We start from the raw sequence: 27,864 nt of genomic DNA, 5'->3' as shown, positions 1-27,864 counted from the left end.
TTAAAAAAACGTTAACAGTGATGTGCCGAATGGATCAGCCTTGACACAAGAGAACATCGGCCTCCTATCAAACAAGACCAACTCTCTGAACCTGTCAGAGGACCCTGAGGGAGGAGGGGACAGTAATGACTCCCAGAGATCAGGAGTTACATCCAGTTCTGCTCCCTAAAACATGAGGAGTCCTACTTTTATCTTCTGTTTCTAACCAATTTGTGGGGCGTAGGGGTAGGAGAACAGATAGCTTCTAAACATTTTCTCTGAGAGTGGTCAGAGAAATCCAGGAAAAGCACCGGAGGCAATGTGCACAAACACCACTACTAAAAACAAACCCTGCACATAGTTCACAGTAATGCATTTTTTAATTTAAAAGAAAAAGAAAAAGAAAATTAGCAGTATCTGCAAGCAATTCAGATTAAATTTGTTTTTGTTCTGTGAATGAACTTTATTTTAATAACTTTGGACGCCTTGGATCCAGGGCTTTAAAAAAAAGAAGAAGATATTATATATACACTCTGTTTGATTAATTGTATGATCTTAATGAAGTAGGTTTTTCTTGTATTTTGGTATTATTACATACCCAGTGTGTATAATTCCTTACCCCCAATCCTTTCCAACTCTCACAACCCCATAAATTACAACAGACAAAAAGCACTGGCCTTTCTGAGAATTCTGTGGTGCTTGAGAAATAGACAGTAATAGACTAGTTATTAGAAAATGTGCAGCACACCAACTTTCTAAGAGCTGTTATTTAGAAACCATAATCTGCTTTCTCTTTCTGGGTCACTAGCTTCATGTGTAGGTAGGTTTTTCATATGGCATTAAAACTTTTTGTAGTTATTGTTCAGGAGGGCTTTATTTCTTGTTTTTGTGTTTATTTCAGCTTTTCAGAGAGATAATTACCAATTAATTTTTGAAGTCCTCATTTCCGATATTATGGATGGACCCCTTTCCTTCTCTTAATGTAATCAGAAACCTGAGTCAATTTTAGATTGCTTTAGTAGATTTAAATGGAGATTACTTTCAGGATAAAGTGTAGTTTATTAGCACTGAAAATACATACTTGGTTTATTACCTGTATTGAGGTGATGGTTGGAAATTTAGAGCTGTGCTTTTCCAAATTGAACCTCTGCTGAAATCATAGAATGTTCAAAATCAGGACAATCAACCATGTTGTAAAACTGCAACACTTGATTTGAACTTAAAATGAACAGAGCCACATTAGTTCAATGGATGTGTTATGTTTTACTCTCAAAAACCAAAAGTATAAAATTCCCGTATACTGGAGCCCTTGGCTTTCAGAGATTGGCAAATACGAACTGCCTGAATCTTAAGGATAGTTCATGAATTAATCAATTGCAGCTTTTCAGAATCATTAGCACAAGTAGATAGTAAGTACCTAGAAGTCAATTTTTGTAGTCTTGGCTTTACAATATTGAAAAGATTCTTCATGAAAATGTTGAAAAGAATAAGGAAGGATTTTTATTACTTAGTTCTGCTGCACATATTCTGATGCCACATGTCTGTACTGAACTAAGACCATATAAAACATGTTTAGTGGGGGGTTATTTGATATAGTCACCCACCCTATCCCTGATTTTCTAAAAATTTCCCTTTCTGGATTATACTACTAAAACAGAAAGCACTGGTTATGTAATAAGTTACTGCATTGCTTTGGTTGGGTAAAAGCAAGAGTTTGTATTTTTCTTGTTTCTTATTTTCTTAACCCTTAACTCCTGCTGAGGTCATAACAACCTCAGTCTAAGCTCTGTGTCCATCATATTGTTAAATGAAACAAATGGGGGGGTGAGGGTGGGGGGAGGGTAATACAGTCCTGCCATTGCCTACCAGTAGGAGAGTCCAAACAGAACACTCTTTTGAGTAGCAATTATTTAATTTGCCCAGTCAAGGCACCGTGTTTATATACTATTTCACATTGAATTTGATTATGCCCTACAGACCTGGCTGGTCAAGGATTTGATATACACATATTGGCTTGGGATTCGAGCTTTCTTTTTTATTTAAATAAAAATTTATATATATATTATATATATACATATATACATAGCTATATCTGTATATATATTGGGTATGTTTTATGGATTTTTTCGCATGAGCGCAGCTGTTGCGATAAAATGACTGATTGGGAGGTAGAAGCACTGAATGAAGATGAGGCATTTTATCAGTTGATATCCATATTTTCCTTTTTTTTTTAAAATACACTTGCTTTTTTGCTTTTTTTATTTTATTTTGCTTAAAACCCTCTTACATTTATTTACTCTTTAAGTACTTACTGTTTTTTTGGGAGAAGGAGAGAAACTTTTATGTCTGACGGAGTCCCGAGATTTTTCATTTCTCTCTATAGCCATAAAAGACAACATTCTTGGCCTCTAACCTTCTGTAGGCAGATTTGGGCAGATGTTATTTCTCCTTTGGACATGTTTAATTCCTAAATTTTAAGAGCAGTTGGTTCAATTTGGAACTCAGAATGATTCTGGTACTGAAAAGGAATTTATGGGTATTGATTTTGTTGAAATTTGGAGTAAAAGTAAAATTCCATTTTGGGTATCTGTTGAAACCCCTAATAACTCAACTTCTGTTGTTCTTGTTCATTTTCTTCAAATATACTCATTCTTCCTTTCACCATTTTGATTTTGTAAGCTAGGCAGAAACAGGGATTAATTTACACAGTATTCCTATTCTGAATAAAACCAGAGAAGCCACTGTTTTTGAACTGACTTAAAATACTCTCTTTCTCTTTTTAAGGTATTTTCATGGAGTGAAGATGGGGGGAATCTCAAATTGTAGCCTTAACCCTAGCTGTACCTCTCTAAGGCCTCACACTCTAGAGGAAATCTGAGTGGGTAGAACAACAAGAGAAAGGTATACTGTCCCATTGTGCCTGTAATTTACCTATTTTAAATTGGTTACTCTGCCTTACCTCATAGAAATTCTTACAACTTTCGCAGTGCTCACAAGCAGTTTTAGGAATTCAATAAAACCTCCATTGTTTTTTTCTCTTTCTTTTCCTTTTCTCTGTTGTATACCTTGTGATATGATGAGCTAATAAGGGTTGATGGCCTGTTCAGGCAAAACTGCTTGACTTTCTAACTGCTTTTTTGTTAAAATCTATGAAAAATAATTGACTTTTCTAGCTTTTTAAATTTATTCCTTTAGAGACAGGTAGAAGATGAAACCAGTCAGATAGGAAATACAGTTTTTATGCTTTCTACTTATTCAAATGTTAATTTCTTCTGAAGATGACTGTTTGCTTTTCACTGAATTAAAAGACAAGACTCAGACATCTCAGATGAAAATGAACAATTCTGAGAAGGTTAAGGTAGGAGTAATAAGCATTGTGTTCAGTCTGGATAACAACACCAGAATTTTATTCCAGCTAGGAATATAAAAGTACTTGGACTTTTTCTTTCTTCAGTGAGTCTCTGGAAGAGGGTAGGAGAACCGAGAATAAGATATCTAGACTCAATTTTCTGACTTATATGTAGTTCTTTTGCCTTACTTATAGATATTGTCATAAGTTCAGTAGGTGCCATGACTTGGGTAATTTACAGAGGCTGAAGTGACCAAAGATCCATTCCTTGTTACTTTTCTAATCAAAAGAAAAGTTAGTTATAACATAGGTTTCTAGTAATATTCAAATAATAAGACACTATTTCTAATGCCAGCTACAAAATACTCAACTACTCAGAATGTATAAAAATTTATTTCATACAGCATTAATGTGGTTGATTCCCTTCTCCCATTTTATTTCCCTTCCCTTCTCCTAGTCTTTCCCATGTATTTATTTATTTATATATATTTTTTGGCCTAAAAGACATAAAATTGGTATGATTCTCATTTGCTACCTTGAATATGTAACTCCATCAGACTTTCCATTGGTCTTTAGGGTTGGAGCTCAAAGTTTTTGATTTTCTTTTTTTCTCTGTCCCTTCTGTATCTTGCAAATTCCCCTTGATTTACCCACTGCCCTCCCCAATCTGCAACAGTGACAGTTTGCTGCCTCAAAACAGAGCATTCAAATGAATTCGCTTAGCCAATAACTTCTGTGAAGTTGCCTTTTCTAATGGTGTTATTACTCAGTGATGCACAAATGTGGTATTTGCCCTACTGGTAGGCAAACAAAGGTCTGGTTAGGAACGGTAACCTGCTGTTTTCTTTAAAGGAGAGCCAAAGACTTGTGCTTTACTCTGTTTTTTGGTTTGGGAGGAAATAGTAGCCATTTCGATTGTGAAACCTCTTAGTAGTTGTGAGTTGATTATACTGTGTAGGGAGATGTATCTAAAGTTAACTATTAAAGTTAGCTGGCCTTATAAAATGTAAAAGTAATGAAAATTCTTCAGTTTTTCTAAACCATGAATGTCATCTTTTACGGTATTGTGTGTAAGCAGTTCCTCCTCCCTTTTGTTGAGATTACCTTGTCATGATAGCGTGTTGTATTTTTGTTCTTTTACTTGTGCCTAAAGGACAATCTCCTATCACTATGGTCAAGTAACTATAGTCAGTACATGTTAGATTATATTCAGATTCAGAGAAAAATAGATTCTTTTCACTAAAGAGTACTCGGTTGTTATTGCTTATGTACAAATGGTTATAGATGGAGATCTAACCATCTTTTTCTACTTTTTTTTTTTTTGCTCATTTTAAAGAATTGAGTAAAGGTTTCATGTATAAAATCTATCTGTAAAAAGCACTTGTAATGTCTTATATATCATTAAAAGGAAAGGCTCAGTTACTTTTTAGGGGAAATTAATAACCTGTCTGGAAATTAACTGCAGTGTTTACTTAGATTTTTACCCTGAAAGAGTCCAATTGTGTTTATTTTTTATTGCCGATACATGGTTATAATGTTTGCAAGGTGATCTCTTCCCTGAAAAGTCTGCCTATCCTTTTAGATAAAAATTAGAGTTACTAAACTAAGCAGATTTTACGTTCAACGTTAGGGATTGAACAGGCAAGCAGTCTACTACTGTCATCATTTTACCTGACTGCCCATTTTGCTGGCCCACATTCATACCTTTCTACCTTGGACAGCTATGATTTTTATATTTATTTGTTGTTTCAGCTCAGCTTTATGAAATTTTCCTGCTGAAATTACTTATTGGGAATTACAGGTGGATTGCAGTTAATATTTTTTAAAATTCTTATTTCAACTTTCCTGAGCCACTTAGAAAAAGAAAGTTGTTTTTGTCGAAAGATACTGTTAATTGTAGTAAATGCCAGCTTACCGTTTGGTTCTTAAGATTTTATTTCTTTGACTGCTAAAGGTGTTTTCACTCGCATTAGATTGTAACGCTAGCTATAATGTTAATGAAGAATAGGAAACTGCCACCACCAAGAAGAAGTAACACCTTTTAATAATAAATATGTTCCCAGTGGGTAGATTCTCAATACTGCACTGAACAAAGTGGGTAAAGGGCCCTTTGAAATCCTATTGTGATAAAGGGACTAACCTCACCACTGGAATCCTTGTTTTCAGAGCTTCTGAATTTTCAGCCAAACACTGAACTTCCCCTAAACTTTATTCCTGAGCAGAACATCCCTAGAGTAATAACCATTATTTTCAAAAGAAAATAAGGCACAGTAACCCAAGAGAGAGAACTTAAGCCTCACAACAAATTGTGTCCAAAAATATGTATTTAGAAAAATAAAATCCTGTGGAGTTTGTTATCCTAATGTATGTTGTATACTAGATAAGGTGACTTATTTTCTTGTCTTGAGGTCTCATTATTTCTAGTTGGGTTTTTTTGTGTGTGTTGTTTTGTTTTTAATTTAAACTCTAAGTAGACAGAGCTCACAGGTCTTTGGCATCCATTCTAGGTTGTGCACTCAGAGTCATCTTATAACTGGAAACTGTCAGGTGGGCCCCTACCCCAACTCCAGATGGTGTATGAAAGGGTCAAGAAAAGAATGGAAACAAACTATTGGGTGGATAATTGGTAGCCTTTTTTTTTAACCTGATTTTTAAAATCACCATTTATTAGTGTAATCTCTCTCCACTGATAGGCTGCCATTCTCACAATAATATCTGAACCACCCTGTAAAATACTCCTCTGATTTCAAAGCATTTAAGCTTTTGCTTATCATGTTTACATCCTCTGTTCAACTAAGACACTGTTCTGAGAGCTACTTTTTCCAGGTGTATTGTTGCCTAAATTTCCTTTATTCCCCCTTTCATCCTTTCTCTTCTTCCCACCTTCTGGGAATGAAAGGAACTTGGGGGGGAAAAGTTTTTCTTTTTTTCTTCTTTTTTTTTTTTTGTTTTATTCATTGATCCATAGGCTTCATTATCTTACTTGATGATGAATCTGTGAGTTTTTAGAACAACAGAAATGGAAAAAGTGAATCAAGATAATGAACAAAACCTTTCACCCACTTAAAACATTTTCCAGTTGTGAGATTCCTCTTCTTGTGTGTGGTCTCTTCCCCTTGTTACCCTTCTTACCCTTTTTCCCTGACTATGGTCAATTTGGCTCATACCAGTCTCCCCGAGACATTCTGCAGTCATTATCACCTTTTTGGGTGGATTTTATTTTGTTTTATTTTGTTTCTGTTTTTTTAAGTAACTTTTTAACATTGATGCATATTTGCTTGGGATAGAGCTTGTGTAATTTACCAATCGTATTGATTGTATGTGATTGTGCCCTGCGGAGGTATATTTAACAAGTCAAAAATAATCTAGGATAATAAAGGAGCCCATGAGATTTGAGTCAGGTTATAAATGACTTCATGAAATCATTTACAGTTTGAATAGTGAGAATTTATATCTCCTGTTCTTAAATTAGTGCTAGACAAAATACCGTTTTTTTTAAGTTTTCTTGCATTCCTATTTTTCTCCCCTTGCCTTTTAGCTCCCTTGTTCTTTCTTGCCTGCCTCCTGTTCAGAAATAAAAATATTGAGCCTTAAAGAGACAGCTCATTTCTAAGTTGCTGAAGTTTGTGAAATTTTACTTTTTCCAAGTGTTTGCAACTTTTCTTTAAAAAGTGAAGACATAATGAGTTGGAATTTCACAAGCTGTGAAATTAGCACTTGGCAAACTGTGAAATCTTATTTGAAGACTTTATCTCCTGGAAGTTCTTTTGGAATAGGAAAAAAGAACCCTGTTTTTGAAATAGACCATTTCCCTCTCTTTTTAAAAATCTGTTTATATTTTGAATTTTTAAACAGACTTCAAAAAAGTGAAGTGGAAGAAAAATAGTAGTAGGAAGATGTTTAGGACAGCAAAATGCTGGGTCTCAATAAGTACATACTCTCCTTGTTGCAGAGTTTTGAGAGGATGAGGGCCATCTTTTTAATTTGTATTATCTGTGTGCATGGTGTCTATATCAAAGATGCCACATTTTGTTAAAATGCTATTCCTTTCTTTATTCTCTTGGAAACTGACTCAGCCTCATGTTGCTCCAAATTAGTGTTTAAGGCTCCCACAAGTTGCAGATAAAAGGACAAGTAGAAGGAGGTGATTCGCCTTTTGGTTTGTAAATATATGCAAGTGTCTACAAGGTCTTTATCTGCTTTCTGTCAGCATTTATATTAAATGATAAATTGATGAGGAGAAACGCGTAGTCTTTTTTTGTAAATGAGCCTGTGCCCTCTTATTCTAACCTTGGGATTGTTTTCTTACACCTTTTTTATGGAGTTTGTTTGTTTGTTCATTTTTAGGTGAAAAAAAGAGAAGTAGGTAATATATACAAACACACATACTTGTAGTGTCAACTTTATACATATCACAGGAATTAGTCCAACACCACAGTTCAGAATACTTCATTTGTTATACAGTGATTGCACATTAGGAGTAAAGGTAATGGTTCTGAAATCCTAGAGTCAGTGTTCAGTGAGGCTCCATGGTTAACATTCAAAGTTCTAGTTTTTATGCCTTCTCTTAAAATCAGAACCTTTTTATGCTTAAGCAACATGGCCTTGCTCTGAATACCTTCCTGATGCCAATTTTTTTGTCTTTCCGTTCTTACTCACTTTTCCTAATTGTCCTGAAATCCCCACCAATTAGTCATTCCTGGCATTTAGAGGATTTTCTCTTAGAGACCACTGTAAAATATACCCTATTCAAGAACTCAATGGCATGAAGAAGAAAAAAGGGCAGAAGAGGGGAATATTCTAGATTAAAAGGAACTTTAGAGATACAAAAATCACATGCAACGTGTGGAGTTTGGATCCTAATTCCAACAAACCAAACATTCTTTTATATAATATAGTTAGGAGAATTTGACTTAAGTATTGAGTATTAGATAAAACCAAGGAATGACACTTTTGTTCAGTGTGATAATAGCAACATTGTTATATAATAAAATGTCCATGTTTTTAAAAGACAATAACTGACAATGGCTAGAGTTTCCTTTAAAATAACTGAATATTTTTAAAAGAAAAATAATATACATTACCAGTGAACAAACATCACTCCTTGTACCATCAGTTAGCAATTAGTTGTCCGTTAGTACCATATCTGACCTCAAGAGAAGGGGCCACAGTAAGAAAAAGTTCAGAGGGTATGAAGGATGGTAACTATTCCAACCATTCTTGAATGTCATAAAAGCTAGAATGGGAATTCCAAAACCACACTTGCTGTCTTTACCACTCACCTAGGCCTACCCTGCTTACAAGCAACAGGGTACTTGTGATCCCTTACACTGAGACTCATTGATTAATATGAGTTTGAGGGCTTCCTTGGTGGTGCAGTGGTTAAGAATCCAACTGCCAATGCAGGGGACACAGGTTCGAGCCCTGGTCTGGGAAGATACCACATGCCACAGAGCAACTAACCCCGTGTGCCACAACTACTGAGCCTGCGCTCTAGAGCCCGCAAGCCACAACTACTGAAGCCCCCACACCACAACTACTGAAGCTCGTGCGCCTAGAGCCTGTGCTCCACAACAAAAGAAGCCACCGCAATGAGAAGCCCACGCACCGCAACGAAGAGTAGCACCTGCTCACCACAGCTAGAGAAAGCCCGTGTGCAGCAACAAAGACCCAATGCGGCCAAAAATAAATAAATTTAGTTTTTAAAAAACATGAGTTTGATTTTTTTGTGTATATTAGCATCTCAATCCCAGTAATCAGCTAATCTGCAATGATCAATTTGTAAATCACTCTGCTTTCCAACATTGTGGCTCATTTAGTTAATGGCTGCCACCCTTATTTGGAACACCTAGCACATCAAAAGTAAACTTTCAACTACTCACTGAACACTTAGTACAGTATTTACTAAAGTAATTTACTCAGTACTCCCTATATGGCACAACACTGTAGGGGACAAAGAGGAAAATACTCTCTACCCTTAAGGATCTCAGACTCCACTTACGAACTTGACATGTATACAGTTTAAGGATACATAACATAAATCATCTACAAAGCACTAGACAGAATTACCAAAGGATTATGCAACCACAGCTGTCCTCAAAAGAGAAGAGCAAGGAGCTGTGAGGCTATACACAAGGAAGATTTAGCCTTGCTTGGCTAGCCAGCAAAGGCTTTCTTGAGGAAGTGGCATTGAAGGTAAGAAACAGCTTGGGGGGACTGCACAGGGGCGGGGCAGGAGACTCCTAGTCAGAGAAAAAACGATGGGTGAACTCTGCGAAAGAAGAAAGACTCTTATGGAAACGGAGAAGGTCATTGAAGTTAGAGTAGAGAGAGTGAGCTAGTGGCTTTGGATGCAGAGCCAGATCACAAAGTTGCGTTTTATTCTTAAAAGGAGTCCAAGGAAGGGTTGTAAGCAGGGGAATTAAAGGGATCAGGTTTGTGCCTCTTCATTCACGTTCGTTCATTGAGAAGCTTCTGTGTCGGTGCTTCTCAAACCTAACATGAATGCAGTTCACCTGGGGCTCTTGTTAAAGTGCAGTTACTGTTTCAGCGGGTCTGGAGTGGGGCCTGAGATGATCTAACAGGCTCCCAGGTGATACCAGTGCTGTTTGTCAGAAGACCACACTTTCGAATAGTAGGGTTCTTTCTACGTGATAGACAATTTTAGAAGCAGAAGGATCCAGTTTTCTGCCTATCAGACTTAAACCTTTTAGTGAAACGAGTGAGATTGTAAGGCATAATTAGCACTGCTTGGAGACCACTTAAAGGCAAGTGTCTAAGGCTGGGAGAAACAAGGTAATTCAGGGAAGTTTTTGCATTTGAGGAGGGCCAGGTCTTGAAAAGCTTTATGTACCCTTCTGAGTTGTGATTTTATCCTTTAGCAATTAAAAACCAGTATAGATTTTAAGCCCGAGAGTGATGTGATGATTGTGATTTGAAGTGGAATAGGGCCTAAGGCTGAGAGCTCAGTTATGAATCTGTTGCAGTAGACTTACAAGAAATGATGAGGGCTTGCACCAGGACAATGGGAATGAAGAGGAGGGGAGGAATTTCTGAGAACAGCACGAGCATAACTGGCATTTCTAAACACCCAAATGGGCGCCATCAAACGGATGCCACCAAAATCAGGTGCTTCCCGTAATTCCCTTGACCAAGCGCAAGACCTGATCCCATATTATCAAGTTAAAGGGAAAAAATTACCTTTGCAGTGTCAAAGCCCTTAAAAAATACAGTTTTATGGAAAACCTACAGTAACCTTAGTTTATCATCACCTTGCTATCTTCCCAGGTCCGAAAGTGTTCAGGTTATTATGAACTAAAACATGCTAATTTTCTTCAGTCCCTATGCTTAACCATTATCATCTAACTGGGCATTTTGTTATCGTGACAGCAAGCCAGGCAGCCTGATGAAATCCTGGCCTTAGGGCATGACGCAGGCTGCCTTTCCAGAGTGGGCTGGCCCGTTTCTCTCTGAGCATCTCCAGGGTTTTTGTCTCTAGCAGCATTCCCTGGTTAGCTGAACCTCTGTACCCATACCAAGATGTGATTCCTGAAACTTGTTTCTGTTCAAAGTTAGAACAGCCTGTGCCCAAGCAGTATCTGTTGGTTTACAGCACTGGCCATTTGGGAAGGGCCTGAAACCAACGATGTCCTGATGGGATAAAAGCTGCCAAACTACCTTCATTTCTAGCCCCTCATTTCCTCCTCAACCCTCAAATGGACTTGGTCAAATTTGCTAGAGCAGCCCTCCGCAGAGGTAGGTAAGAGATACCAGTCACACAATTGACCTGTACTTATCAAAACACACACCCTTGGCCTTAGCTTTACTGTGAGTTTCTTCCCGTTGCTTCTTGGTCTGTCCAAGCAACCCCTATCTCTCCAGGGAACTTTCTCCCACTACCTCTACCTCTGCCTCTGCTGTCTTCCCAATTTCTCTCTTACCACCTACAACTTCCTGAACTAACGTAGAAGCAATGAGCTTTGACTCCATGCAACTCTCTCTTGCTCAACCTCCCAAGAATACCCTTGTCTGGTGTTTCTGTTCATACATGGTGCCAATTCCTCTGTATAAGTAAGCATTTTTACTTTACTTGATAATCTTAACTTTCCACTTAGGAGGAATTTAAAGTTATTTTCCTGTTAATAAGTCAGCAAAACAACTATGAACCTGGGTATCTTCAAACACAAATATTTATTGAGTACCTGGTACATTCAAGACCCAGTGGCATGTGCACTGGACATGTTCAATAAATATTTGTTGTTTTGATTTGGTTTCCATTTGGTTTCCCTGAAACCAAAACTGAACTTTCTAACAGTTGTGAGAATTTGGACAAATTCCAGTGAGATGCTTTGAGAATCTCACCTGAAAGCTGCCAAATGATAATGCAGGATTTACTTCGATAAACTTTATTTCACCTTAATTAAAATGTCGTAACCACCAAGTAAACTAGAAACCTAAGAGAGCTGAAGACAACTCTGTTTTTTGTGCTAGATGTTTTGCTGAATTTCTGTGGAAGAGTTAAGCTTTGAGTTACTCAGTAACCACAGCAGGGGCTCAGCTCTACTGTTTGTTCTCTGCCAAGGTCTTACTCTTGGATCCAAAGAAAAGAACAGAACAGCCCAGGAAGTGAGGCAGTGGTGGGGATCAGCTCAATTACCTGCTCACAGGAGTTACTACTGAGACCAGAGGCAAGGCTAGGGAAAGAGGAATTTTTTATTTTATTACTGATGTTGAAGGAAGTATTAAAAAGAAAAGAGAGGGTGATTGAATGTTACATTCTTTCCTCTCCATGGCTCCTCAAATCTACCCCTAACACAGCAAAGCACAGAGGCCTCTGAGATCCTTCCAACCTTGTTTTTGCTCAGAATAGAGAGAAGTAATGCTAATTTTTATCTGATAAAAGTTCTTAAGTTTACCTCCAGTTCCAGAAATGGTTAGAAGTTTCCATGAAGAATTTGATTTAAAAATATACAATTATTACAACACTTTACAGAATACCAGTGACAGTGGAGGGGAGGGGAGAGATAGAGACCCAGATTAGTTCGCCCAGTGTACAAGCTGTTTTTTCCTTTCCTCATCAAATCAGTCTAAGATGAACCAAAAGGAAAGGGATTTGGGGTCATCAAAATCTAGACAATGAAAGCCAAGGGGAGCTGTGTGCAAGAGAACCAAAGACTGGGCTGGTATTAAAGACTCCAAAAGACCAATTGAAAGTCTCATTTGGAATGTGCGTCAGAGACAAATGCTTTCTAATTAAATATGGGCAACCAAAGGAAAAGGTGGCAGTCCCTGAGTTTGCTTCTGGGTCCTGGATTTTGAAGGACACCTGGGCAAACTTGATAGAGACTACCCAGAGGAGACGAACCAGATGGTGACATATCATAAACACTACCCCAAGAAAAACAGTTGGACACTGTAAGTTTTAACCTGGGAAGGCAGGGACATTTTCTTGATAGCTATCCAGACAAGGCTTTGAATCTCACCTTTGCCAGCTTTGTGATTTGGGGCAAGTTCCTAACCCTTGTAAATAGCAGTTGTTTCGTCTGTAGACTGGGCATATTATTATCTTCCTGGTAGAGCTGACGAGAATTATATAAGCTAATGCCTGCAAAGCACTTAGCATAGATCCTGGAATGTAGTAACTGGAACCTATCATTTTCATATTCAAAGATTTAAAGACTTTGGACTTCCCTGGCGGTCCAGTGGTTAAGACTCTGCACTTCCACTGCAGGGGGCACAGGTTTGATCCCTGGTCAGGGATCGCGTGCTGCGAGGTGCGACCAAAAAAAACAAAACAAGAAAAGATTTAAAGATTTTGACCTAAGCTAGTGTGAAGTAATGGTTAAATTCTAGACAATGAAATATTATACAGTCATTAGAAATAATTTTGCCAGTCAGAGCGCACCTCAACACCTCTGTTCCATCAGTTCCACCTGAACTGGGCTTCTCTCAGTCTCCTTTCCTTCTTTGTCACCAGCCAGGGGCTCAAGCTGTTTCTAGTTCCTCTTTGGTGCTGCCACCACCTTTGTGTCATGCCCTGGTACTCCTCTCTCCCCAAGCCTCTGTGGGACACAACCCTGATGCCCTTGTTGCTCACAAAGTCCAGACCTTCTTGACTAGGTGATAATAATATTGACATTGAAAAATAGAAAAATAAGAAGGTTCATATTGACAAATCTCACTTCCACCCCTGTCTGTCTGCACCTGCTCCATCATCCCCACTTTGTGATACAAAAGTTAGCATACTATAAACACTGCTCTGCAGCTCGCTTTTTTCTACTTAGTGAGCCTAGAGATCCTTCCATATCAGTACAAAGAGAACAGCCTCATTCTTTTTGACAGTGGCATAGTTTTCCATTGTGGGGATGTACCTTGGTTTAACTAGTCTGCTATAGATGGAAGTTGTTTCTAGTCTTTTGCCATTGCAAATCAAGTTACAATTGGTAACTTAATTTATACCTATGCAGATATGTCTGTAGGATACACTTTCTGAAGTGGGATTTCCAGCTCAAAGGGTAAACTCATTTGTAATGCTGGTATTGCCAGATTTCCTTCAAAGGGTTATAGCATTCTGCACTCCCATCAGCAATGAGTGAAAGGGCATTTTCCTCACACCTTAGCAAGAGTGTGTTGTCTAACTTAGTTGATGTCTTTGAATTCTAATGGTTTCAGTGGTAATCCTTTTTAGGGAATCAGGTGGGAACTAGGAAAAGAACAGTGCTTAAAAAGTCTGCAAAGAACCACCGAGGAATGCTAAAATTAGCAGGTGAAAGTCTGATGAAAAACGACGTATCTTATATTCTCAAAGTATCTTCTTTCAGGATACTTGTTTAATAAAAAGGGAAATATCGTAATTTTACAGCAGAGAAAGAAGCTCGGCAGTCCTGATCTTAACCAAGTGATCAAAATTAACATCACTAGTAATGGGGCAAATTGATATCATGTGCCTCCTGATACGATGCACTAAGAAGGGTACAATATTATTTCTTTAGTATTCCTTCCAAAAAAAGTATAACTTGAATCTAATCCTGAGGAAACCTCAGATGTACTCAAATTGAGAGACGTTCTTCAAAAATAACTGGCCCGGGGACTTCCCTGGTGGTGCAGTGGTTAAGAATCCGCCTGCCAATGTGGGGGACACAGGTTCGAGCCCTGGTCCAGGAAGATCCCACATGCCGTGGAGCAACTAAGCCCGTGCACCACAACTACTGAGCCTGCGCTCTAGAGCCCAGAGCCACAACTACTGAGTCTGCGTGCCACAACTACTGAAGCCCGCGCACCTAGAGCCAGCGCTCTGTAACAAAGAGAAGCCACCGCAATGAGAAGCCCGCACACCACATTGAAGAGTAGCCCGCGCTCGCCGCAACTAGAGAAAGCCTGCACGCAGCAACGAAGACCCAACGGAGCCATAAATTATTTAATAAATTTATTTTAAAAATAAAAATAACTGGCCCATACTCTTAAAAAATTACACAGTCATGAAAGACAAAAGAGAGCAAATCTTCCAAACTAGAGGAGACCAAAGAGACATGACAATTAACTGCAATGTGACCCTGGACCAGGAAATGGGGGGTGGGGGGGAGTGGACTTTTGGGGGCTATGAAATGTTTCCCAGTGTGTGATCCAGGGATCCAAGGAGGTCCACAAAACCTTACAGTGTATTCATGAAGGCAAAACTATTTTATATAAACTATTTAAATAATTAGATGTAATTTAGCAAGACTATAAAGAGATCCTGAGACCAAAAATTTTGAGAGCAACTGCTATAAAGAACATTAGTGGGACACTTGGCAAATTTAGAATAAGATTTATGGATTTGAAAATGGTACTATATTACTGTCAATTTCCTATCTTTGATCTTATACTGTGGTCATATAAGGGAATATCCTGGTTTTTAGGAACCTCAGTCTTCATAAGGGTAAAAGGGCATTATATCTGCAAATTATTCTCAAACAGTACAGAAAAATAATAGGGAGAGGGAGTCAGAGAGAAACAGAGAGAGGGAGAGGGAGAGAGAAAGAAGAATACCAAAAGCAAAGCAAAAAGCAAATGTGGTAAAATGTTAACAATGTGAGCATTTGGGGAATCTGGGCAAAGAGTATACAAGAATATTTTGTACTATTTTTGCAACTTTTTTATTACTTTAAAATTATTTTAAAATAAAAAGACTTTGTGTCTTAGTCTTGCAAATTAAGAAATTTTTACATTATCACCTCCTGATCTTTCCCTCTCCTGACCCCAGTTCCATGGACACCCACCTGTCTGCCCTTCCCCTTCCCCTATACACACTTTAGTCAGATGGCCAGTAGCATTGATTGGGATGTTTATCTTCATGTCTGGGGTCTGCTGTGAAGCACGGTGCTCCTTGAGGACAAAGTCATCTTTATAACCCCGGGCCCAGCACCAACCATGCCCGGTAAGTATTGGCATTTATTAAACATTTGTTAATTAAATGATCATATGACTCAATGAATGGATGAAGACATTAAACACAACCCCTGATGTATAGTTCTTCACTACCTGGCCAGGTGGTATCTGCACCCTTATCTCTTTTCCCACAGATGTTCACCAGACCCCCTTTACCCCTTGGGCAGGGTCCCCTCACCTGCCTTCCTCCAAGGACCTTCTTTACAAGGCACAAGTCTCACAACTCCTACAAGCTGGAACAATAGGTCTGAACAGCATATTCCCACCTCAGGATCTTTGTATCTCCTGTTTCTTCTGTGCGAAAAGCTCTTCCCAAAGATATTTGACTCCCTCCCTCATTTTACTCTGGTCCCTTAGTGTCAGTTTATTAGGGAGGCCTTTCCCACCTCCTTTCTACAACAGTAGCCTCCTTACCTCCTCCCATCACTTTCTATCCCCTTGCCCTGTTGTATTTTCCTCTGTAACCCTTATTAACACCTGACTGACATGTTATAGATCTATTTTTTATATACTGATTCCTTTATGTGATCACTGCATGTCTTCCTGCCTGGAGCTCCCAGCCCCTAGAACAGTGCCCGCTGACTCAGGTAGTGCTCCTGTGTTTGCTGAACACAAGTGGTTGAATAGGAGACTTTCCACTTGTCTTTAATCTGGAGTGACAAGGAGCCTCCAACCATTCTGGGGTTTTTAAGGACAGTTCCTTGTAATTTCATACTGTACACGGGCCCTCGAGATGTCCAGGGTCTAAATCAGTCAAGAACTTAGACGCAGCTTCAGTCTAGGTAGAGATTTCCTGTCTAATGAATAAAGAACTCTTCAGAATGCCTGTGACTGTACCAACTTCAAGAAGTCTTCAGTCACACAGAAGGTGGCATACTTGTATCCTGTGAATACAGTTGCAGCAATCCTTATGATACTGTTTTTGGCTATTTAGGAAGAGGGAAATAAACATAAACCTGCCCTTTTCTCCATTAGTTTGACTCCATTTCCCCAATAACTAAAATAAGTAAAAATAACAATATGAATAAATAAAAATAATTCATTCTGTTTGCTTCTTAGAAGTATGTCAGTAGTTGCATGTATGTTTTTCACCTGCCCCACCCTGTCTCCTGATTCCCCAAGAGAATTTTTCCAAGTATTTCCCACCCAGCTCATCCACCCTAGAAATGTCCTTGGCAGCACCCTGAGGCCCCTGCTCCTGTGCCCCCTCCCACCACTTCAAGGCTGAATGGGGAATGAGTCCACTGTACACACAGGTGTAACCATTGTGTGTCCTTGACTGGGTCACTGACACATCAGCTCTTAGAGGCCTGAAAGTAGCACCTGTTTCAGAATATTTCTCTTCTCTCCCCTATGATTAGATAACGTGGGCTCTTTTTCTCTCTCTTTCCCTAAAAACCTGTGAGAAAGAGGATATTGCACTGAGAGGTAGAAGACTACCTCTCATTCTGGACAGTCAACTTGGCTAGTTATATACTATTTTATTTATGTAGAAAATAGACTATCTTCTACCTCCTGGTTTAGTTAACCAGGAAAAAAGAAAAAAAATTCCTGCAAAGTTCTCATCAGCTAGGTATTTTCTAAGTTTGAATTTGTGAACATGTTCTCCTTTTCCTTTTCTATAAAGATGAAGAAGAAAGTGAGGGAGTATGGGTAGGAAAGGTGGACCTTCTTTCTCTGGACCTGACTGAACTTTAAAACTTCTCTACTAATTAACCAGCACTGGGCTCTACACTTTGCTTAACCCTGGGAGCAGGTCATCAGCCTTTGACCTCAGGCCTCCCCTCCTCACCAGCTCCATCCCCCATCCTAGCCTCTGGAACCTCATCCAGATTTAGAGGAAAGAACCAGTTCAGAGGGATTGCCTCAAACCACACTATCTCCACTCGCCCAGACCTGTGGAAGATTAGCAACCATGCTTTCCAATGGGATAGGAACTGTAGCTGCTGGAAAAAGGTAAGAGGGGTGAGCTTTCCCTTTGCATGCCCTCACTGGGTTTTCTGACCTCTGAGGGACTCACCAGGATGACCTCGACACCTTCGAGAAGACCAGGCCCTCTCCGTGGTAGTTTTAATCAGACTCGTTTGGAAGACGTCATTCCAAGTGCCCTCCCTCCCACTCCCTTCTAGGGGTAAGGCCTTACCCTATGCCACACCTTGGATTCTTAACCCAAGAAACAGGGGATGTCTTCCCTTGTACAGAGATGCTGCATCAGTGTCAGCCCTCACAGCAGTCCAGGAGATGCTCCAAGGGGAATTGCTGGGCCTTCCATACATCTGAAAAGAGGACAAATTTAATCTATGAGGACCTCCTAACTCCCTTTTTGCTCCTCCTTCCACTCAATTCCCCCCTGCCCCACCCCCATCACATCCCCCATCCCCCCACCCAAGGTCTCAGTGACCTTTGACAAAGGACTGCAGCCCTCAACATCACACACATTCCCTTCTTGATCTGGTTTTTTACAGGAAGCTAGAAGTGAGGCTGTGGCTTGACCACCTTGGTTTTTCTTTGTGCTTAACAGAACTCCTAGGGCCCCCTCAGCCTCCACTTGTATTTCCAAATGTAGCTGAGGGACAAAATGGGAAACAGAGGCAAGTAAGCTGAGGAGAAGAATGGCAAGATTCTCTCTGCTTCCTCACCCTGCCTTCCATGGCTCCCTCAGTGCCTCTGCTCTCCCATTCTGTGCCTCTGTTCTTAAAAGGACTGCAGGGTTCACTTCAGATCATGCAAGAAGCCAAGTACCCCTCAGCTGCCCCCAGCTTCCAGCCAGCCCCACGCTTGCCCAGCAGACCACTTTGGTGAGTCCTTTCTTCACTGCGTGCATAACCTGCTTTTCTGCTGGGGGAAGATTGAGAAGACTCAGTACCCTCATGCAGACTCCCCTCTCTAGACCTAAGGGCCCCAAGTCAGCCACAGGAAGTTCCTGGCCCCTCATGTCTTATCTACAAAAACATTACAAGAGCGTTTATCTCTTGGTTTACTTAATTGGGTGTCCCAATTCTCCTAATTTGCCAATTTCATGATCTCATTTTTTAAAAAGTGAAATTAGTTTTATTTACTTTAGCGAATACACGTTGGAAGTTACTAAAACTTCTAGGAATCAGAAAATGCTGAGGGCCTGAACTAAGGCAGCGAGAGAACAAGGAAACAGAATGCATAGAATCTAGGGTGTGACTAATAAGAAGGGTAAGAGGGAGAAATCCAGGGTGGCTCTCAGGTAACTGTGGGTCCCATTTTGCTGAGTTGAAGGACACAGAAGGAGAAACATGTGTGTGGGTGAGAGTTATGAGTTCAGTTTGTTCGTATTTCACTAAGGAATCTGCAGGACATCCAGGTGGAATTGTCCAGCAAACAACTGGTCTGGAACTCAGTGGAAGGATTAGGCTGGAGCTAGAGACTTCTGGTGTTTTCAGCACATTGATTGTGGCTAAAGTAAATAAAACTAATTTCACTTTTTAAAAAATGAGATCATGAAATTGACAAATTAGGAGAATTCATTCCTTCTTAGCCCTCTCATGTTGCTGAAATCCATCTGCTGAATCAATCAAAATCCTCCCAATCCTTTAACATCCAGGTTAAAAATCCATCTATTTCTGAGTCCTTCCCTAATCAGCTTCTGTTAATGTCTCCTCCAACTTACCTAAGTTTTCATTGGGCACTAAAGTTCTCTGCCATTTTTCTTGTGTGCATGTCCCATCTCACCAATTGGAAACTTTGCATTCTTTATATCTTCCAGCATGAGGCCTTGGGCACACAATACTTCTAATAACCTCAGTTACTTCAATAGTTGATTCTAATTTCAACATGACTATGGCCAGGCAAGTGAAACTATCCACTTGTAAGGAGTCCAGGACTGGACTTGTCCCGGGCCCTTGTACTTTTCAAAGATTTTGGCCCTCCTCCTGGCCACAGCAGGTGGAATGGTAATCTATGCTTTACTGGGGCAAATCTGTGGTGGGCAGTGGGACAGGTGATTTCTCAGCCTAGCTTAACTCGGCTTTCTGTCCCCCTATAGGAGTGTATGTCTTCTCTCCTTGCTGCTTATTGGCCTTTGGAGCTGTGTGACCTGTCATTGGAGCCCTGGGGAGGACATCTGCACAGCCAAGCCTCGGGACATTCCCATGAATCCCATGTGTATTTACCGTGCCCCAGAGAAGAAAGCAACCGAGGGCGAGGGCTCAGAGCAGAAGATCCCCGGGGCCACCAACCGGCGGGTTTGGGAACTGTCCAAGGCCAATTCCCACTTTGCCGCCACCTTCTATCAGCATCTGGCAGACAAGAAGAATGACAAGGACAACATTTTCCTGTCACCTCTGAGTATCTCCACAGCTTTTGCTATGACCAAGCTGGGTGCCTGTGACAACACCCTCAAGCAGCTGATGGAGGTACAACCCAAAGCCCTTCTGCCTAACCTCCTTGCTGGAACACCCAGGAGAACATCTATGTGTTGGTCTAGAGCCCTTTAGAGACTTTGGGTGGTATCCCAGTCTCTTTGTATTTCTTTTTCTCTTTCTCCTTCCTACCCTTTATTCTTCTTTTATCCATTTATTCATCTGGAAAGCATGAGCTGAGCATTTATGCTGTGCCAGGCACTGTGTTTGAAGGGACTCACAACTATTGGTCAGGGGCTGAGGGGCACTGTGCTCACCACCCATGTTAGCCAGGCTGCTTTACCAGACCCACCGCTATTTTCTTTTGGCTTCTACAGGTTTTTAAGTTTGATACCATCTCTGAGAAGACATCTGATCAGATCCACTTTTTCTTTGCCAAACTGAACTGCCGACTCTATCGAAAAGCCAATAAATCCTCTGAGTTGGTATCAGCCAACCGTCTTTTTGGAGACAAATCCCTTACCTTCAATGAGACCTACCAGGACATCAGTGAGATGGTATATGGAGCCAAGCTCCAGCCCCTGGACTTCAAGGTGAGTTGCAGATGTCATCCCTGACCTCAGAGTTCTTCTTCTCCACTCAGAAATTAAAGAGATAGAGAAGCAGGATCCAAATTAACACTGCTGTGGTAGTTGAAGGCAGGTGGAGGTGTTATAATACTATAAGTCAGAGCCCCTGGGATATGTATTCTTGCTTGAAACCTGAGAAATCAATGTAATCTCTGGATTGTAGAAGCTGCTCTGAAAAAGTTATATAAAAGTCCTGCAACAAAGAAATCTACTGACTTTATTCAATCAGTATTTCTCAAACTTTTTGGACCACATGGGCATCTCTCCTGCCCACCTCCCAACTCCTGTGTCACTCATTAGCTTCCCATAGAACATATCTCATGAATACTCATAAGAGTTCAAATTTCCAGAGTCAGAGAAGATAATATTTTGTTTTCTTTTCTCAGACTATATTTCTCCTCTTCTGTTTCTTTATTTCTTCCTCTTTTTCTTTCCTTTCTTTCTCTTTCTTCTGTTACCATTTATTAACGATATGAAAGATTCACAACACTACACTAGATATGTGAGGTTTCCCCAATCTGGGTTAGAGAGATGGCTTAACCAAATGGTGGGAAAGAGCAGAGGGATGATGGACGAAATAAAGTGCTTCACAGGGAAATGGAGAAGCCAATTGAATAGCACAGTTGCGTAGGTTTGTTTCCTGTTCTCCTCAGGGAAATGCAGAGCAGTCCAGAGTGACCATCAACCAATGGATATCCAACAAGACTGATGGGCGTATCACTGATGTCATTCCCCCAGAAGCCATCGATGAGTTCACTGTCTTGGTGCTGGTCAACACCATTTACTTCAAGGTACTCAAAATGTCCCTGGGGAGACCTCAGGGATGACTTGTTTTCCCTCCAGCTTACCTTCTTTCATACCATTGGGCCTGTGTCAGTAGATCTTTTTGAGAAATGGTACATGCATGGTCTGGGTAAAATACAAATTTGCTGAGTCTAGAGTCATGTCTAGGGCTGTGGCTACTGGGCTGAGGTCCAAAGGGGGCCTGGTAGTGTCTCTGGGCCCAAGGCAAAGTGTACACACTCACAGACCCAGCACGCTCAGCAGCAAGGTGTGCGTGGTAATAAATTCTCATATATATGTGACGATTTCTCCTGTCCCTAATTAACTCCATTTTGAAATCTGGAACAAAATGACAAAGTCTATAGACAATCCTCAGTGATGAGATTTTCTCCATCATCTAGAGCAGCTTCTGCAGTGACTCAAAATTCCTCTTGCCTGAAGCTTCTGAACCTCCTGATGCCAGACTAACCTCAAACTTTGCAGAAGCCTTGTTACATGATCATGCAGACGGCTTTGTCTTTCTCAGAGAGTCAAGAGTTCTAAAGACTGTTCCAACTTTATTACATTTAGGAAGGTTGAGGGAGAAGGTCCTGGGAATAAACAGACCATTGATACTCAGGAGGGCCTCCAGCTTAACGCAGGTTGAATTGTGCCCTTCCCGGGTCATGCTCCAGATACACTCTTCTCCCCGACTGGGCCCAGGGGGTTAGCCAGTCACTGCTGTTGGCAATTACTCTGTTGCTTAGGGGGTCCCTCACCCTAAGAATGGAGTAGGTTGCATTTCTACAATGTGTACTGCCCTTTACAATTTATGGAACACTTTGCCTTTTATTAGTCCTCCTGACCTTCATAACATCACAAATGTGAACTTGGGCTGCTCAGACAGATTACTTAATGTAAATTCTGACTCTTCCATTTCTGACTGCAAACTTGAGTAAGTTACTTGAGACTCTTCTATGCCCCGACTTCTGCATCTATAAAATGGTAATAATGATACATCTACCTTACACGGTTACTGAAGGGATTAAGTTAATGCACATAAAATGCTTGGAGCAGTGCCTGGCACACAGCAAGCATCCTACAAATATTAGTGATAACCAGCTCCTAATCTTACAGATGAAGAGCCACCACTCAAAGAGTTAAATGACTTGTCCCAAAATCAAAGAGCCAGAAGATGACAGGGAATGATAATTACAACTCAGAAATGTCAAAGGAGTGTCTTGTATCCCCTCCTTCTTTGAACAGAAAGTTGGCCAGGCCTCACTCTCTGCCCAGCAGGACTCCCAGATGACCCCCCTGGGGTTATTACCTCTGTCTGGCTTTATTCATCAGGAACAGAGCCCAGCATTTTGGAGGATGTCCTTTGAGAAAGAGGCTGGTGGGAGGCAGAAAGCAAAAGGCAGTTAGATTTAAACTCCAGAAGAGACTTGCAAAGAGGCCAGTAGGTTGTTCTTGTTTTTATTTTTCTTGTTATAAAAGCAAATAGTCACTGCTGAAAACCTAGGAAAATCTAGGAAATACAGAAAAGTTCACAGAAAAAAAATGACTCATGATTCTATCACTCTGACACAGTCAGTGTTAAGACGTTTGCATGCATATCCCTCTAGCCTTTGTTCTTAACAATTACACTCACATATTAATATAATAAAATATTGTGACTACTTCCCATGTCAATATTCTCCTACGGATGTTTTTGGTCTTCTTGCTTTGTGATTCTCCCACCTGGCGTCTTCTTCCAGGGCCTGTGGAAGTCAAAGTTCAGCCCTGAGAACACAAGGAAGGAACTTTTCTACAAGGCCGATGGGGAGTCGTGTTCGGTATTCATGATGTACCAGGAAGGCAAGTTCCGCTATCGGCGCGTGGCAGAGGGCACCCAGGTGCTTGAGTTGCCCTTCAAGGGTGATGACATCACCATGGTGCTCATCCTGCCCAAGCTTGAGAAGAGCCTGACCAAGGTGGAACAGGAACTCACCCCAGAGGTGCTGCAGGAGTGGCTAGATGAGCTGACAGAGACACTGCTTGTGGTCCACATGCCCCGCTTCCGCATTGAGGACAGCTTCAGCGTGAAAGAGCGGCTGCAAGACATGGGCCTTGAGGACCTCTTCAGCCCTGAGAAGTCCAAGCTCCCAGGTGAGTGCAGGAAGGACTTTCCTGCTCTCTCTGTCCCCAAAGAAGTCTGACCAAAGGTGGAAGAGATGGGGAAAGAGTAGAAAAGGGCAAATCAGGACACCTGGATTCTAATCCCAGTTCTACTGCTAACTCAGGGAAATCCCTTCCCTCTCAAGGTGTCAGTTTTCTCTTCTGTAAAATGGGACGTTGGCTCTTGGATCTCCACAGGCCCATATGGCACTGGAACCTTTTGAGTCTGTAACTGATAGAAGAGATGGGACCAGGTAGAAAAGAACTTGAAAAGCATCAGAAAATTCAGAGCAAGGAGACAGATATGATTAAGAGCCAGGGACATCCGGGTCCCACAAAATAGGCATAGCTGACATGTAATAGCCCTTCTTCACCTGATATTCCAAAGGGCTCATGTGATTTCTAAGGTCACATGGACAGATACAGTCACCCCCTTCCCAGTTTTGATACTTTGATAACGGTGTTAAGTTGGTTTGGTTCTTCCAACCCACCATCCTTTAAAAAATATGCATTAAAATCTCTCTCTTTTTTTTTTTTGGCCGCACTGTGTGGCTTGTGGGACCTTAGTTCCCGACCAGGGATTGAACCCTTGGCAGTGAGAACACGGAGTCCTAACCACTGGACTGCCAGGGAATTCCCTAAAATATCTCTTTTTTAAAAAGGAGTTTACAACGTTAGTTAATTGGATTTACCTTTAATGGTCTGTCTTTAAACTAAGTCTGAAAACCACTCCCAAAGTGTTGCCACACTGGAAGGGAAGACATTCCTACCAGATGGAGTGAGTTTTTCTTTAAGAACAGAGTCCTCACCCCCCCACCCCAACCCCCCCCATGAGCTGAAGCAGGAGATTAAATTCACGGGAGCCAGGCTGAATAAACCCAAAGTACTTTATTATTTTTAACATGTATTTATTTTTCAGGGTATCATTAAGTGAGGGTCCAGGATTTCTTTCTATTTTTCAAAAAAGCCCCAAAGGACCTCTTAATTTAAACTAAATTCCTTTCTGTGGGTTGAAGCCAACCTTCTCCCATTTCACAGAGCTTTCTCTGGTCTTCCTTCTAGGTATTGTTGCAGAAGGCCTGAGGGACCTCTATGTCTCAGATGCATTCCACAAGGCATTTCTTGAGGTGAGTACACCTCTCTTCGCTCTCTATTCTTCTGCTGCTTTTTTTATTCAATACATCAATATCTCATGTGATTAGTAACTTTGGAGTTGTTCCTCCACTGGCTCTTACAGTGTAGACAGCAGATGTGTGAACACTAGGAGACAGCTGTGGAAAAAGGCATGATTGCAGTGTCCCTCAAACCCCAAATCTGTAGTGCCCTCCTCCATGAGGACTGCTACAATATAGCCCTGACCTGAAGCCCTCATGGTCTAATTGTTCCACCCTCCATCCTCTACCTCTCCTGGGAACATAGACATTAAGGGGAAGGTGACACAGGAAAAGCAGGCAGCAAAGGCATTCAGAGGAGGAGAACCAGGAGAGGATGAGCTAATGGAAACCCAGGAAGGAGTGTTAAGACAATGGAAAGCATTTAGTAAGAAGATTTTTTGAAAAGTGACCGAGGTGACTTTTCCCTGAGGAATTTGGACAGAGCAGTAGGGGCACATGCCTAGTTGTAATGGCTGAAGAGCAAATGGAAAGTAAGGAAGGGGAGCTGGTGAGTGTAGATTGTGTCCTAGAGTGTGTTCCAGAAAACCAGAGCTCTAGACTATACTGCAGGTAACAGAAAGTTAGATGGTCAAATAAATGTACATCCTCTTCTTGGGAAATTAACAAGAAATAATGCACATTGGAGTGCCGACGTCTGAGCAGTTCCATAGTGAAGAAAATGGTTCAGTATTGCTTCACCTAGTGTTGCCCCAACTAAGATGCCCATGGAAACCTTTACTAGAGTAAGAGTTGTATAAAGCCTTTAGAGCTTCTGGTTCTCAAACACTGAGCTATATAGATCAATGGCATTAGCTTTCTGGGGAGCTTGACTCAGGATTGGGTCTGAGAATCTGTATATTTACAAAGTTCCTCAAGGAATTTTGATGCACAACCAGGTCTGGGAACCATTTATACAGATTATTCTTTGGGAGAACCAGGCTATGAGGGAAATGTGATGGGGCAATGTTAGAGAAGGTCACAGGATTGAGGAAATTGCAAAGAAAGAAGATTGTGGTCAGAGAGGAAGGTTTCAGGGCATCATGCTAGTAAATATAGTTGCAGAGTCCAAGCTCAGTGGGAAATATGTAGTTAGGAGGAAAGTGGAGGGATCAAGGGGCAGGAGGAGGTCAGAGTAATTGTAATGGAAGTGAGGAAGTGTGATAGCTTAAAAAAACCGAAGGTTATATAGTCTGAGAGAAGGATAATGTAATTATAATCTCAAAAGTCCAGATGTTCTGAGAGATGGCAAGTTCAAGGTGTAGCCATGGACTGGTTTCCTTAAGTGAAGGTAATGCTCATTGGGTTTGATGAGATGAAAGACATGGGAGGTTAGAGTATTGAATGGGTCTCCTACCACGATATTTTAATTGTCTAGGTCACATGATATCAGGAGTTAGGATAGACAGAAAGGCTACGGGCTAGGCAACAAAATCCTCAATGTGGGAATATAATCCATAGGACAATAGATATTAGTGACCTGTAGGACAACAGCAAGAGTAGAGGGATATATCTTAAAGATACTGAGGTCAGAACAGGGGATTTTACATGAGTACTGGATTCATGGTTTTGGAAGTAAAAACAACACTGATACCTTATGGATTATGGAAGAAAGAGCACTTAGAAAGGCTGCAAGGGAAGATGAGTCCTCAGGGTTTTAACTGTGATTGAGAATCTTCTTCCAAGGACCCCAAATAGAAGTGGTCAGCTCAGACCTCCTTGAGGGCCTTGAATAACTATTAAGAAGAAGCGGAAGTTTACATTCATTTTGTCTACTTGAGCCAACTAAACAATGATGCAAGGCTCCTCCATGGCTCTTGGGAACCCAATACATACACCCCAACTGATTGCAGATCTCCTGAGAAGCCATTAAATAAACCAGAATCTGATCCGAATAAAAGGATCCTGGTCTTACAAAAGCTCCAGTCTGCTCATAAATTTAGTACTAGAATGATCATGAAATAGGTAGTATGGCCAGAAGGGAGGTGGTAAGGAAGGAGGGAGGGAGAGAACAGCATCAACCAGCTCCTCAAGACTCAGGAATCTGAAGTGCTTTCATTAGAGGCAGGGACAGAGTTTTAGTGACATTCTGGGTCCCCAAACAAAGTTTTCTAAAGATATCTCCCTCCAGACCTGTGCAGTTCTACTTATCAGCAAGTTCAAATACCATCACTTCAGTCTGTTACTCCAAGAAGTACTCATCTCATCCCGCCAGAGGACCCTCCTCTTTTCATAGGCCCTAGTTCCTGAGTGGCTGCTTACAGTAGTTGTATCTGGGATCTTGATGCTCCAGGAGTGAAACTACCTCAACTATAGTGCTCTAATCTGGAGTCAAAATGTCTTTTAGTATCTAGTACAATACCATATACAATGGTGCCAGCCAGAAATGTGACAACCTCGTATACATCCAGATTTCTGGTTTAGAGATTATCTGGATGGACCCTGGCACTTATTATTCAGCACAAGGCTTGGATGAATACAAGTGCTTACATCAATATTCAGTGGATGAAAGAAAGACTAAAAGTAGGGTTCCAGAGGGAACCCAACCTGACCCAAGTGTACTTTCACATGGAAAACAAATGGCATTTTGAGGAATTGCTGTGTCGATGGATGATTCACCTGCCTGTAATGAGCTGCAGAGTAGCTAATGTAGCAGTTTGTTTCCTATTTGACCTGCAGGTAAACGAGGAAGGCAGTGAAGCAGCAGCAAGTACCGTCATTGGCATTGCTGGCCGTTCGCTGAACCCCAGCAGAGTGACCTTCAAGGCCAACAGGCCCTTCCTGGTTCTTATCAGGGAAGTTGCTCTGAACACTATTATCTTCATGGGCAGAGTAGCCAACCCTTGTGTTAACTAAAATGTTATCCTTTATAGTTCTTCCTATTTTGGTTTGTGAATAGAAGTAAAAATAAATACAACTACTCCCATATCTCACAATTACGAATGGACTTTGCCACCTGAAACGAAGACAAGGAAAGGAGAAATGGATAGAGATGCTGTTGGGCATTTGGTAAAATGAGGCTTTCAATTGTTCTCTACCAGCGAACACATCTGGGTCAAGAAAGTGAAGAAGGGAGA

At 40.9% G+C, this 27,864-nt stretch overlaps 2 protein-coding genes across 2 annotated transcripts in view; both read left to right on the top strand.

Moving 5' to 3' along the window:
• Window positions 1-9,028, top strand: part of RC3H1 (ring finger and CCCH-type domains 1) — a 97,048-nt gene extending 88,020 nt beyond the window's left edge. The window contains exon 20 of the mRNA XM_060034227.1: window positions 19-9,028. Coding sequence (XP_059890210.1) covers window positions 19-169 — 151 coding nt within the window. The 3' untranslated portion in view covers window positions 170-9,028. The remainder of the gene's footprint in view (window positions 1-18) is intronic.
• An 8,547-nt stretch (window positions 9,029-17,575) lies between these two features.
• SERPINC1 (serpin family C member 1) lies at window positions 17,576-27,715 on the top strand. The gene is made up of 7 exons (XM_060034214.1): window positions 17,576-17,710; window positions 19,770-20,139; window positions 20,463-20,678; window positions 21,368-21,505; window positions 23,237-23,627; window positions 24,699-24,763; window positions 27,467-27,715. Exons 1-7 carry the CDS (start codon window positions 17,670-17,672, stop codon window positions 27,641-27,643), a joined length of 1,398 nt encoding a protein of 465 aa, XP_059890197.1. The 5' UTR covers window positions 17,576-17,669; the 3' UTR covers window positions 27,644-27,715.
• Window positions 27,716-27,864: the final 149 nt, after the last annotated feature.

This window comes from Delphinus delphis, chromosome 1 (genome assembly GCF_949987515.2).
Source record: "Delphinus delphis chromosome 1, mDelDel1.2, whole genome shotgun sequence".
In the NCBI taxonomy this organism is placed as follows: Eukaryota; Metazoa; Chordata; class Mammalia; order Artiodactyla; family Delphinidae; genus Delphinus; species Delphinus delphis.
Note: the sequence above shows the minus strand (reverse complement) of the source record. Positions and strands in the feature narration are given on the sequence as shown.

Excerpts from the sequence above, each read along its gene's own strand:
- SERPINC1 (XM_060034214.1), top strand. The coding sequence starts at position 17,670 with ATGCTTTCCAATGGGATAGGAACTGTAGCTGCTGGAAAAAG. Across the intron at positions 20,679-21,367 it reads TCCAGCCCCTGGACTTCAAG|GGAAATGCAGAGCAGTCCAG; the intron begins GTGAGTTGCAGA and ends TGTTCTCCTCAG. Across the intron at positions 21,506-23,236 it reads TCAACACCATTTACTTCAAG|GGCCTGTGGAAGTCAAAGTT; the intron begins GTACTCAAAATG and ends GTCTTCTTCCAG.